Source organism: Filicampus tigris, chromosome 9 (genome assembly GCF_054856515.1).
Source record: "Filicampus tigris isolate MCC_2025a chromosome 9, RoL_Ftig_1.0, whole genome shotgun sequence".
In the NCBI taxonomy this organism is placed as follows: Eukaryota; Metazoa; Chordata; class Actinopteri; order Syngnathiformes; family Syngnathidae; genus Filicampus; species Filicampus tigris.
This window is the reverse complement of record NC_141225.1, coordinates 16,850,037-16,862,502: the sequence shown is the minus strand read 5'-3', so window position 1 is coordinate 16,862,502 and position 12,466 is coordinate 16,850,037. Positions and strand designations below refer to the sequence as shown.

The 12,466-nt window shown below is 40.0% G+C and overlaps 2 protein-coding genes across 5 annotated transcripts in view; one reads left to right on the top strand and one right to left on the bottom strand.

The window, feature by feature from the left end:
* Positions 1-8,656: 8,656 nt before the first annotated feature.
* il10 (interleukin 10) lies at positions 8,657-11,668 on the bottom strand. Its single transcript, XM_086040296.1, has 5 exons — positions 11,355-11,668; positions 11,145-11,204; positions 10,868-11,032; positions 9,049-9,111; positions 8,657-8,964 (listed from the first exon to the last, which is right to left on the bottom strand). The coding sequence occupies exons 1-5, from the start codon at positions 11,523-11,525 to the stop codon at positions 8,854-8,856; spliced, it is 570 nt and encodes a 189-aa protein (XP_085896422.1). The 5' UTR covers positions 11,526-11,668; the 3' UTR covers positions 8,657-8,853.
* The window catches only part of fmoda (fibromodulin a), a 49,130-nt gene continuing 47,276 nt past the window's right edge, over positions 10,613-12,466 (top strand). For 2 of the 4 annotated variants that reach the window (XM_086040295.1, XM_086040289.1), the window contains exon 1: positions 10,617-10,987. The gene's annotated coding sequence lies outside the window, so the exon portion shown is untranslated. Of the gene's footprint in view, positions 10,988-12,466 lie in introns of all 4 variants that reach the window. The other 2 variants (XM_086040288.1, XM_086040293.1) reach the window with 2 other exon arrangements.

Here is a 12,466-nt window from a genome sequence, read left to right as displayed (position 1 = left end):
AATGCATATGTGGTTACCAAGGTTGAATATTTATCCTGTTCCCTATAAGAAGGAGGACACGAGAAGGGGCGTGCACGTGCGCGCGCGGCAACTCAGAGAGCAACTTTGTTTGGCATCAACTGTATTGGTCGTAGTAAAATCTTATTGCCAATCAACTGAATTGTCTGAGAAGTTCTTCATCATCAACCAGCCTGGCCTTACGTCTGCTCCGGACAGACGCATCGACTGACCCAGCTGCTCCTTGGAAGAAAATACACTACAGTATCAACTGATCAGCACCCGAAAAGTAGCAAAAAGGTCAGTGACTCCTTCAAATTTATATCCAGACTTTTCCCTTGTTTCTGAGGTAACTTCCATCCATCCATTTCCCAAACTGCTTATCCTCACAAGGGACTTGGGCGCGCTGGAGCCTATCCCAGCTGCCATCGGGCAGCAGACGGGGCACACCCTGAACTGGCAATTTGGAGTGATCAATCAACCTACCATGCATGTTTTTGGAATGTGGGAGGAGACCGGAGTACCCGGGAAAAGCCCACGCAGGCACGGGGAGAACATGCAAACTCCACACAGGAAGGCCGGGGCCGGAATCGAACCCATGACCTATCCTATCTTAACTGCGAGGTGGACATGCTAACCAGTCGACCACCGTGCCTCCCCGAGTTAACTTGCGTACTGTAATAACCCCAGTTAACAGTGATCCAGATCTTTTCCTCACTACTTCTGGATTGTGCCAAATCATGAATCCCGCGTCTGATGTGGCAGCAGACATCAAACAAACGGAATTGTTGTTTTACTGGCTTTGGAAACAGCACCTACCGGTACTTTTAGGATTTACGAGGCACGTTACTGAGCTGCCCGTTTCCCTTTCACTGCTGTAATCGTGACAAAAACATGACTGTTGGCACGGATAGCGCTTCTTTTTTTGGCGGCCGTCAACGGAGCGGATCTGTGTGCCAACTTATCTGATGAAAAAGCCCACTGACGTCATCAGCCAGCCTTCAAATTGAAGATCCAAACATGCAGGTCATGATGTCATCATTTGATGTAAGTCTTCATCAGTCTGTCTATTTGAATGTTAACTACACATGACCGTGATGTGTATTAACATGCATGCAAAACAGGATGTTTTGGACAATAAAAAAGTCACATTCTCAACTACCATTGTAAAAAGCCTTGAAAACAATAAGATAAGATAAGAATGCCTTTATGATACAATTTGTTTATTATATCACTAATAATATAATTGTAAAAAGCAATTCATCCATTATGAGGTTTAAGCACTAAATTAATATTTGTATTTCTGTATTATTACACTTTTAATCAATACCCAAGTAGGAGTGGGTCACACATATGTGCAGGTCATGACCAGAGTTGAGAGGTTACATAAAAAAATAAATAAATAATTCAACAGTTATTAGTTACCTGTTAAAAATGTAGTTATGAAAGTAAACCAAGTATTGTACAATCATATTAATGTAACTTGATTGTTTTCATTTACTTTTGGATTACTCCAACGCCAAATATGCTAACAAAGACAAAAGAAGCTAAATATCAGTGTAGTGTGGACAAAATTGTTGCTACCCTTCTGTTAATGAAAGAAAAAAAACACAGTAGTTACATGAATAATTTGAATCGGACAAAAGTAAAAAATTAAACATGCAATGAAAGTTAACCAGTAAAAATCAGTCGTTGCTTTTGAATTGTGGTTCAACTGAATTATTTTTTTAAAAACAAACCCAAGAAACAGGCCTGGGCAAAAATTATGGTAGCCTTAATGTAGAGTCAAGTCAAAAGTTTCTTACATTAATGTTTTGTGCGCACCCACTACATTTACTTTTTTTTAACACTTTCAGTTCTAAATATAGCAAGATATATGCCTTGCTTGCTTTAGGACGGAAAAATGTGTATTCCAACATCCACTCGTGTTTAAAGCCATATTTTGTCACGAGTGTGCCATCTCAGAAAAAAATCCCAAACCTGCCAATTTCCAACCATACGACTGAGTCATGTCTGTAGATGTGTTTCTTAAAGTGCAAAAAGAAAAGAAAAAAAAAAAAAAGATTATCAAAAAAGATTTTTAAATTTTTTTTTTTTTTAATGCTTCCCAAAACTCCTCTATTCATGTAACAGACGTGACTCAGTAAGTGATGTCATCAATTTTTTGCTCTGGGATTTTTATTGTCTGTGTGACATGCGGCACTCAGACTCGATATGTGACAAAAAGGTTTTTAAAGGTTGCTCCGGGAATATACACATCGATGTCGTAAAGCAAATGTGGCGGAATTGAGTCAAATGGGACATTAGACAACATGGTGTTTGTCTGTGTGTGTTCCACCTGAATTTCAAACACGTCTTTGTCGTCAGTTGCTAAGGCCTCAAAACCCCCAAAATCCCATCCATGCATGCCTGTCAGCTGAGGGTATTGGGGCTAAATAGGGGCCTCAAGAGTTGCCCCAAGGGGCGCCACAATCACCACAATTTATTTTCAAAATGTCAAAACAAAAAGCCCAAAGTTACGATTTTTAAAATGTTTCTTTTCTAATTTCTACATTTTATGCATTTTTTCCCTACATTTCAAAATATAGTTTCTAAATTTTGGGGCTGATTTAAAGCGTTCAAACTTTAAATTATTCAGCTTATCCCTGCAGCAATTCTTTTGTCAAAATTTCAAAATGAAATCCAAAATGTATGTTTGTTTTTGTATTTTTCTTGTATTTTCTAAATGTTTTGACTGTTTCAAACCATTCCAACTTCAATAGGTTGAGCTTATTCCTACCACTATATTTTATTTTTCTAAATTCCATACTAAAAGCTAGAAATGTCATATTTTTGGTCTTTTTACCCCTCTACTTGCTGCTTTTTTTTCTTCCAACTTTGACATGTCCTGCTCATTCCAAGTCATTGTATATCATTCCATGTCATGCAATGTCATTCCACATTTTTTCATTCACCTTCTCAGCCTCCACTTGCAATTTCTCCAGAAATTCCATTACCTAGTACTGTAATTGCTCTTATGAATTTATTATTGCGTTGGGATTCCTTGTATGTTTTTACATACTTGGCCAATAAAGATGATTCTAATTCTGATTCTGTGGTAAACCGCGGATCAAGTAAAAGCTCCAACCTCTTGTGATTCTTACCTAAAACCTTTGAGACCACATTTCAAACACGGTACGCCCTTAGTTGGCATACCGTTCTGAATATGTTCATGCACATGTAGTCAAACTAGAAAGGCTCTCAATAGAGGAGCAGAAATATACCATGTGGAAAGATTGAGATATGCCATTCAACACACCGGTTAAAAAATATCTACAATCATAAAAGTGAAAGTTAAAAAAACAATGAAGGTGTTCTGTCGAGTCTCAAGGGCAGCCGTGAAAAAAAAAAAAAAAAGAAGCAACGTGAAGTTATGGTTATATTGTACACCGGGTTGGAAACGACTGCAATGGCCACCTGACATGCATGCCGTCTGTTTTCACAGATGACCATTTCCAAAGGATGGTGGTGTGGTTTTCAAAAATGTCTATCATTCTATTTTTAGATCTGTTGTGATGGCTCATGTCCGGCTCTAAACTATGTTTGAATGAGCCCAAATGACGAGGCTTTCACGTGGCCAGTGAGCTAGCGACGCATCTTTGTGTTTGCCATGTTATTTGGAGTGGCGCGCGCCGTGGTGCTTTTCATTCGACCGATTCACAGCCGCTCATACAGGAAGCGGCCAAGTAGACCAAGTAGTGAGACGTTGTTTTGCTACCATATTTCACGTAATCTGGATCATGATTGTTGACATTTCGAATTTCTGAAGTAAGCTTCCGAGTCACATTTGAGCATTATACTCAGAAACTCAGACAGTATGTCTTTGTTATTTTTTAATATGTTACTTTGGCATTCCGTGAACTCTGCACGACTCCTGATTCACAGTGTTGTTTGGCACAGGACATTTGTTCACCACAGTTAATTCATACATCATTTAAACAAGGGGGGATTCCCCCATCTGTGGTACCTTCTCAAGGTTTCTCACTTTTCCCCAGATGGTTTTTTGTTTTTGGTTTTTCCTTGCCCTCCTGGGGGGTTAAAATCAGGGAATGTCGTGTATATGATCTGGTGTATATGTGAAGCCCTCTGAGACTTTCCTGTGATTAAGGGCTATAGAAATGAATTTGACTTGACTTAAACAGTGAATCTGAACCTGCATTAACCTGCAATGATACTTTGCGAACATGGAAAACTCATCACATAGCAAGGGTATAAAGATTTGACACCCTCAAATCTACAAATACCTGGACAAATAACTAAAATCCAACTTTAATCGTAACAAACTTAGCGTACCATGCTATGCCGTGCCATTCCACACCATATAAATACCGTACCAAGTCTGCGTTTCTACTGTTTATAACAAAGTTCATTGTCGACTTTTGAACACATGCACTATTGAAGGGTGCACTTACATTTTAATTATAATCTATTGACAATGACCATTTTCTCAGATGATGTCATGCATAGTCATTTGCATTGTCAGGAAGCAGTGAAGCCTCTGGATTTTTACACACTATAAGTTACCAAAGAGAAGTGAGTCATGCTGTACTTAATATACTGAAAAATTCTGGTTCGTCACGGCATGGTCATCTTTCCTGTATGGTTGACATCATCTATGAATTACCTTCACCAATGGCTGAAATGTATTGTCTTGGTCGCCATCTTTTTAAAATTATGTTGTTAGGTAGTTGCCAGGATTGTGCAATAACTACACGACCCATTTACATGAACCTTGATGGATGGATGGCACAAGAGTCCTTTCATCTGTTGTCATCCCGTTTATGAGACACAAGAAGCCAGTTCAGGGAAGACATTCCGGAATGCTCTTTGGCTTTGTGTGGAGTCCCAGCGATCATTGATAGCCATCTACTGTCTAACTCTTGTCAGAGTGCATACCGCTGTTTGCGGAAACACAGAAAGAGAAATACTGCAAGACAAGTGTTTTCGTTTTCTAACTGTTCAAGCTCGAGAGCACTATTCTAGTCTATGTCTTACTAATTTTTAATATGCAAATGGGAGGAGTGCGGTTTGCGTCAGCCATTCGTGCTTGAGTACAACGAGCGCAGACAGGTGGCAAATCGTTTCCCAAGAAACCTCATACGGAGGTTTTATCGTGCATCCATCAACTGCTGCTCTCTGTCTCATCACAGTCACCACTGCCACTTTCACAGCTTTATTTGACACAATCTATGTTGATTGTCACCACACTTTACCACACTTTAACATTCAATAGCAGACCATAGTGCGAAACAGGCAATTTGAAAGTTCATGGATAACAATCATAAATACGTATTTTTTCACATCATTTTAGCTCAAGAACTTCTACATACTGGTTTGTTAACTATTACAGAATTTCTTTTTAACCAATACACTTCATTTATGGAAGCTGTGATATAAACATGAAAAAGTGTATCTGGTGCAAATCCAACACAGCTCATAACCAAAAGAACACCACACCTCCAGTGAAAGACGGTGGTGGCAGCATTGTGCTTTTGGGGCATTTTTTCTTCAGATAGAACTGGGGCCTTAAACTGTTTTAAATATTAGTCAGTATAAGCACAAAATCTTAAGGTGGAAGTCAACCCAAACATATTTTTTCAAGACTATGTTCTATGCAGGCCCACTAGTTGAAACAAGTCATTTTTATAAATATTGCGTTTGTGGAATAAGAGTTAATCCACTCGTTTTTAGCCATGTCTGGGGGCGGCCATTTTGTCACTTCTGTCGACTGAAAATGACATCACGGTTTCTCAGGGCTCAGGTAATGACCGATCGCGTCTCACCTGTTTTCTGAAGCTGAGCCATGATTGGTCGTTACTTGAGCCCTGAGCATCTGTGACATCACATTCAGTTGACAGAAGTGACAAAATGGCCGCCCCCTGAGATGGCTAAAAACAGGTGGATTTTGCTGCTTAACTCATATTCCACAAACTCAATATTAATCAGAATGCCTTGTTTCAACTAGTGGGCCTGCATAGAACATATTCTTGAAAAAAATATGTTTGGGTTGACTTCTGCTAGAAAGCAAAAAATTAAAAAGTCAGAAAAAGCCTCCTAGAACATTTGAGATTTATTAAGGGTTGATCAGAGGCACTTTTAATGATGGCAGGTATGTGCTCACTTCCATTGAACATGAGTTTGAATGTGATTGGTCAATTCTGAACACAACCACCTCCCATTTTTACGAGGGTGTGCACACTTGTGCAACCACTTTATTTCAGTTGTTTTTACTAACCGTCTTGAAAAGATTTTTGTTTTTTAATTGTGTTGCACAGGTTGTAGGTCTTTACCTGAATGGTGGAAAAAGTTTTGAAATGATCTCAGCCTCTTTTTTTTTTTTTTTTTTTTATGTCACAAAATCCTGGCGTGTGAACAAGGGGGTGTAGACTTTATATTCACTGTGTTGGCCTATCCATGTATTAGAAGTGCTACATATATTGTAACTGAATCATTTTGGCGCGAGATACAGGATAAGTATTCTGATATGAGGTAGAGTAATTCTGCTGTTGCCTTACAGTAGAAGTTACAAGGCTGCTTGAATAAACAAAACAGAAACAAGGAGCCAATACATAATCGCACCTGCAATGAATATTAAAAAAAAAAAGAGACTCTGGTACAAAAGAAATAGTTATTCTCGTGTTTCAGTTCATCCATCCGTCTGGTTTCTGTACTGCTTCTCCGCTTGAGTGTCATGGGGAACTGGAGCCTATTTCAGTTGACTTAGAGCGAAAGGCAGACTACACCCTGGATTGATCACCAGTCAATCACAGGGCACATATAGAGACAGACAACCATTTGCACTCACAATCACGTGGTTACAGTTTCAGCTGACAGTATTAGAAATCACAAGTCACGCCATACTAATAATAACAAGGAGAACACTGTGTCCTAGGTGGTTCTTCAAAGTTGATTGACAATGGCGTCACAATGGTGGTGTGAACTAAAGCAGCCAGTCATTGCACAAGTGGATGTGAGCTTCAACGTCATAAGCATGTTCTTGGTCTGTGCATTTGGATGCAAATGTGTACAAAGTGACGCTCATTAATAAAGCAGATATTTTGAGTTCACACTCATTGATATCCCTTCAGAAGGTACCGGGCTCTCATTGCAAGCACCATGCTGCTGGCCCTAGAATGACTTGCGTGTCTGATGAAACGTCTTAAAGTGGTTTCAATGCACAGGTCTGAGTCAGATCAGGAACTTTACAGGCACTCGTGTGCAAAGCTTGTTAGCGTAAATCATTCAAATGGATGGAAATGCAATTTTGCGTTTGCCTACGCGGCCGCAATGTGGTGAGGGGCAGGTTCTACAATTAGCAGCACAAGCTCTGACAAGAACGAGACGGCAGTTGCCAATGAAAGATTTGTGAAGAGAGACACAACCACCAAAACGTGGGCTTTCTGTCAGTTGAGTTGTGGTGCAACATTAAACATTTTCATTGTAACATAATCCAACAAGCCTAACTCAATACCACGCATCAAAGTGTGTGGTGAGGTGTGATGTAAGACGTGGGCACGGTCAGCGTTTTTTTCTTTTTTTATTCTGGATCAGAGGAAACGCTTCACTTGTTGGGCAAACAGAAGCAGCACTGGCTCAAAATGATCCGGATTCAAGATCAGCGGGTGTGGCACCCCTTTCACAAATGATCAAAATAATCACCCTCAGCAGCAGTAGCAATACTCCATTTTGATTGACACTGTCAGCACTGTATTCGTTTTACATGATGTTAAGAGAGTGCCTAGTCAACTCACATTTTGGTCCCCAAAAAATGTCAATGGTTTTAGAGTATTTAGATGTCACTGAATTCAAAACGGACATTGTTTTTTTCTGAATTGTCTTTAGTTTTCCAGATATTCCATATTTCTGTTTGAAAAAAAGTGCTAATAATACCCGAGTTATGCCATTGGTATTCTCTTTATGTTACATATTTGACGAGGCTGTATCTCTTTTTCCAAGCATGTCCTTACATTATTCTTTCATTTTTGATGAGATATCGTGAAAGGCAGCAATCGTTATCGCCTTCTATATACAAATCATGTGGAAATCAAGCAAAAATTCTGAAAATCAGCCAATATTAGCAGTAAACAAACATTGCTTTCAGTAAAGATCAAAGTATGAGCCGTAAACTGTCAACGCACACTATCAACCAATTAATTGTCAAAACTATCGATATCTCAAAAACTAGAGCAATTTCAAAGAAACGGATATCATTTTTGGACTCGGCAGCACAAAATTACCTAGTCATTGTACATTTGGTCCACTTTAATTAATTTGAGAAATAACCTAGGAAAATAAAACCTTATGAGGCATCTTGGTTTCAGTCTTCAAACCAATCATAAGGGCAAATTAGGTTCTTTTGAAAAAACCCCCCCCAAAAAAACCAATGTAACCCTGCGTAAGTGGCATTACATATGCACATGCTATATAGTTCCACTTACAGTAAGTTTAAATAAAAGCGGCGATGCTGCTGCTGGTAAGTGGAGGATATAGGTCACGTTTGAGGTTAGTGCATCAGCAGGTTGGGTTTACACTTAACATGTAGAACTTTAGTAGTGCAGGGTGTGATGTACTTAGTCACTCTGTCCTCATACATAAACAAAATATCCAGTGAAGCTATACATCTTGGCAAATCCTTTATTTGGTACAAATTGACAATAAATAGAAAAGTACATTAAAAACAATAAATACAGTGTTGTCCATAAGTCCAGCAGACTCATGCCACTCACACAATTGGTAAAAAAATATAAATGGAATGTATACATCCATCCCTTCTTCCTGAGATGAGCAGGTTCACAGTGATGAGGGTCAGCGAGGTTTTTACATGGGCAAGTTGTGGTTCCTGAGACGTTTCGAAGCCAGATATTTTTCGATATAGTTAAAGAGCACGTCCAGCTCGCCCATGGCCTTGTACATGCCTTTGTTCTCCATCTGAGGACAAAAACACAGGACTGGCTTTAGTAAAAACGAAAACTGCATTCATGCGGGAAATTTCCGCAATGCAGGAAAACTCACCTGGTTGTACGTCGTATTCAGTCTGATGATGTCAAACTGCTTCTGGCAGGCAAAGTATTTCCTCTACATGAAGAACAGAGAAAGTGTGTTTTTTAACACGTCTGCAGACTCCTACAAGCATGCCCTCCGTTTGACTTCCTCTTTTGTAAGATCGGGATGATGCACATAATTTGCCGCTTCTTTTTTTAATGCGTCACGCCACGCTACTTGCAGTGAGCCAGACGAGTGACCTCTTCCTTTTTTTTTTTGGGTTGTCATGCTCATGCATGTGCCTCATCTGATGGAGTACTGGGGATTTATCCCACAATTAGGTCGGGAGTTTTGATGATGCTGTGCTTAAGGCAGTCATCTAAACACATGCTTTATGACGTTTACCTTTGAAAGCAGAAACTTGGATCAAGACCTAAGCATAGGGCCAAAGGCATATGCTTTTGGGCCTACAAATGGCCGTGAAAACATATTTGGATTTAAATGTACATTGCATGAGAGAAAACGGTCAATGGCCACATTTACAATATTTGTAAAGACCCCACCCCCGCAGAAAACGTAGCCCAGGTGTCTCTCGCTGTCTTCATCCAGCTCTGTTTATGTATCCAAATCTCAATTACTTTCTAGCATTATCATTAAATCCGCTGCACACAATAGCAGATTTTATTTCTCACTGACAACACACAATGCACTATACATTAATGCAACCTAATCTCCACTGGGTGTTAAGAAAGCTCATCTTGCCTCCATGTAAAATACATTTTCAACATAATATGCAGTACATGCACAACCAGTATCATATAGGCTAACATGTACCGTGCATTGTTGGTAAATATTACATGTATTCATCTATCCGCTGATCAAGCTATAAAAAAAAGATTCCTTTTTTATCATGCTGGGAAGTAGGTACGTACAAATGTACTTTGTTACTGTATTTAAACAGATTTTTCAGGTATCTGTAGCTTTATTTTTGGGCCACTTTTTACTATTACTCCCTACATTTGAAAACAGTTATCTGTACTAAAGTGTTTTACTTTTTCAAAATAAGTACATTACTTTTTTCAAACTCTGTGTATGACAACACGTCGTTAAAAAACCTCTAGAGAGATTCAACGTCAACAGAGAGAACTTGTTTGAATGAGATCTTGGGGTCTTATACGGTGGATCAATAGGGAAAATAAACTAGGGGGCATTGACTTGGTGATACAACAGATTCAGAGAAGCAATATATTCCCCATCCATGGTCTTATTTAAGAGAATTTGTGATGTTGTCAGTTCCAAGAATGATTCCTGGAAAATGTGTCTTGTGCCTGCTTGAAAACAAATCGGTTTTTTTTTTTTTTACATCCCCATCTATTCAAAAACAGATATATGTTTAGTGTATTATGTTTTCAGTTGCTATCATTAGCTAATTATCATTTTTTTTGCTAGTCAATACTCAACTGTAGGGAAGCTTTAGGAACACGTCATTATATTTCCCTTCTTGACAGTGCAGCACTACACAAGTTTAGAGAACAACTATCTTGTGTGCTGTTTTAATTTGAATTTGCCAAGTTATCGATACAGATCATCGACAGTAAAAATGTTTTTTTTAACGCATGTACTTATGTACATTTCAGAGTCTGCACTTTTACTTAAGTACAGGGATTTAATCAGTACTTGTATACTTGTTTACCTACTGTAAGCCATTTTTGACCTACTTCTGTCAAGTACGCAATGTGAGTACTTTCGCCATCTCTGATAACCACCAGAAAAATAGTGCGCACTGGACGCGCATAACGACGCTTAAAAGATGCCTCCTTAATCTGTGCACGTTAACTGCTGTACTCACACATTTGGTGACATCTCTCTTGAGCTCATCAAAGATCAGCTGGATGGACTGCACATAAGGTTTCAATTCCGTGGTGTCCTCCGACACCCCGGCGATGGCTGCGGGCAGAACCGTGGCCAGGTAAAAGTCCAGAATGCTGTTCATGGCGTAGCAGGCAAATGGCGTCTGATCGGAAAACAGAAATTGTTGTAGTTGTTGTTGTTGTTGTTGTTGTTGTTTGCACCAAACCCAGATGTATGCAGCCGCGACGCACTTGTGAGAAAAGAGAGAAACTTACTTTAAAAGAGTCCTCGATAGTCTGGTCTAGCAGCGCAGTGTCCAGGTCATCGTTTGCTTCCTGTGTCCAAAAAAAAAACAAACCAAAAAAAAAACAAAAAAACGTGTCAGAGTAGGCAGAGTTTGCGGGGGTTAGTCTGTATGATTCTGCCTTCACGGACAGTCTCTCCGGAGTGTACTGCACATGCATCGACGTCTCATAGCTACTCACGAAAAAATCCCTGATCTGCACGTAGTCTTGTCGCAGCCTCCGAAGCCTGCTGGGGAAGCTCTCCACGAAGCGACAACATTGGTTGTTGCACGTGGGAGTGCAACGCACTTTGCTGAGGAGAAACTGCGCGCTCAAGAACAATAGGAGGACCGAGAGACATATGGTGCTCATGATGCTGGATACTTCTTGGCTTTTCAGTGGTTCGAGAGACGCGGTGGAAGTGATGTGGCTGCTTATTTTTGGAGGAATCTCTTTCTTATTATATAGGCAAATTTGGACTGGGTGGGAATGAAAAAAAATGCTTAAAACGTGTGGGAAAGTTCCCCCCCAGACTCATACATTACATATGGGCTACTCCTCCCATCTGTGCGAATGGGTTTCATCTTGAATTGTCATGGGGGGAAATCTGGGGTGTCCCTAGATTTCAACATTACAAGAAGTCGTGTTAGCGTAAGCTGAAAATTGTGTACCTTTGTACAATGACATTTTAAACTGACTTGACCTTGGCTGCTATATGAAGTGGTTCACAATAAATTACTCTATTTAACATAAATTAATTGTCAGTCAGTTGCCCAAATCAATTCTGAAGAATGCAATAACTCTATTATTCCTCTCGTACTGATTTTGGGTAATTATTTTGATGAAGCGGGCGACTGGTTAGCACGTCCGCCTCACAGTTCAGAGGTTGTGGGTTCGATCCCGGCCTCCCTGTGTGGAGTTTGCATGTTCTTCCCATGCCTGCGTGGGTTTTCTCCGGGTGCTCCGGTTTCCTCCCACATTCCAAAAACATGCATGGTAAGTTGACTGGACTCTCTAAATTGCCCCTAGGTGTGATTGTGAGTGCGGATGTTTGTCTCTGTGTGCCCTGCGATTGGCTGGCAACCAATTCAGGGTGTCCCCCGCCTACTGCCCGAAAACGGCTGGGATAGGCTCCAGCACGCTCCCGACCCTTGTGAGGATGAGCGGTATCGATAATGGATGGATGGATTTTGATGAAGCTGTGGATTTTCACACTTGACATTTGTCTTTTGTTAATATTTTATGCCGAAAAGTTTGCAAGTCGCCTAATGCAATGCTCAATTCAGCCACCCATGAAATGAGTGCTTCTTTTG

Coding starts and splice junctions, on each gene's coding strand:
- il10 (XM_086040296.1), bottom strand. CDS start 11,525: ATGAGCACCATATGTCTCTCGGTCCTCCTATTGTTCTTGAGCGCGCAG. Junction 11,033..11,144: donor CTATCGAGGACTCTTTTAAA/GTAAGTTTCTCT, acceptor TTTTCCGATCAG/ACGCCATTTGCCTGCTACGC. Junction 8,965..9,048: donor TGAATACGACGTACAACCAG/GTGAGTTTTCCT, acceptor TTTTGTCCTCAG/ATGGAGAACAAAGGCATGTA.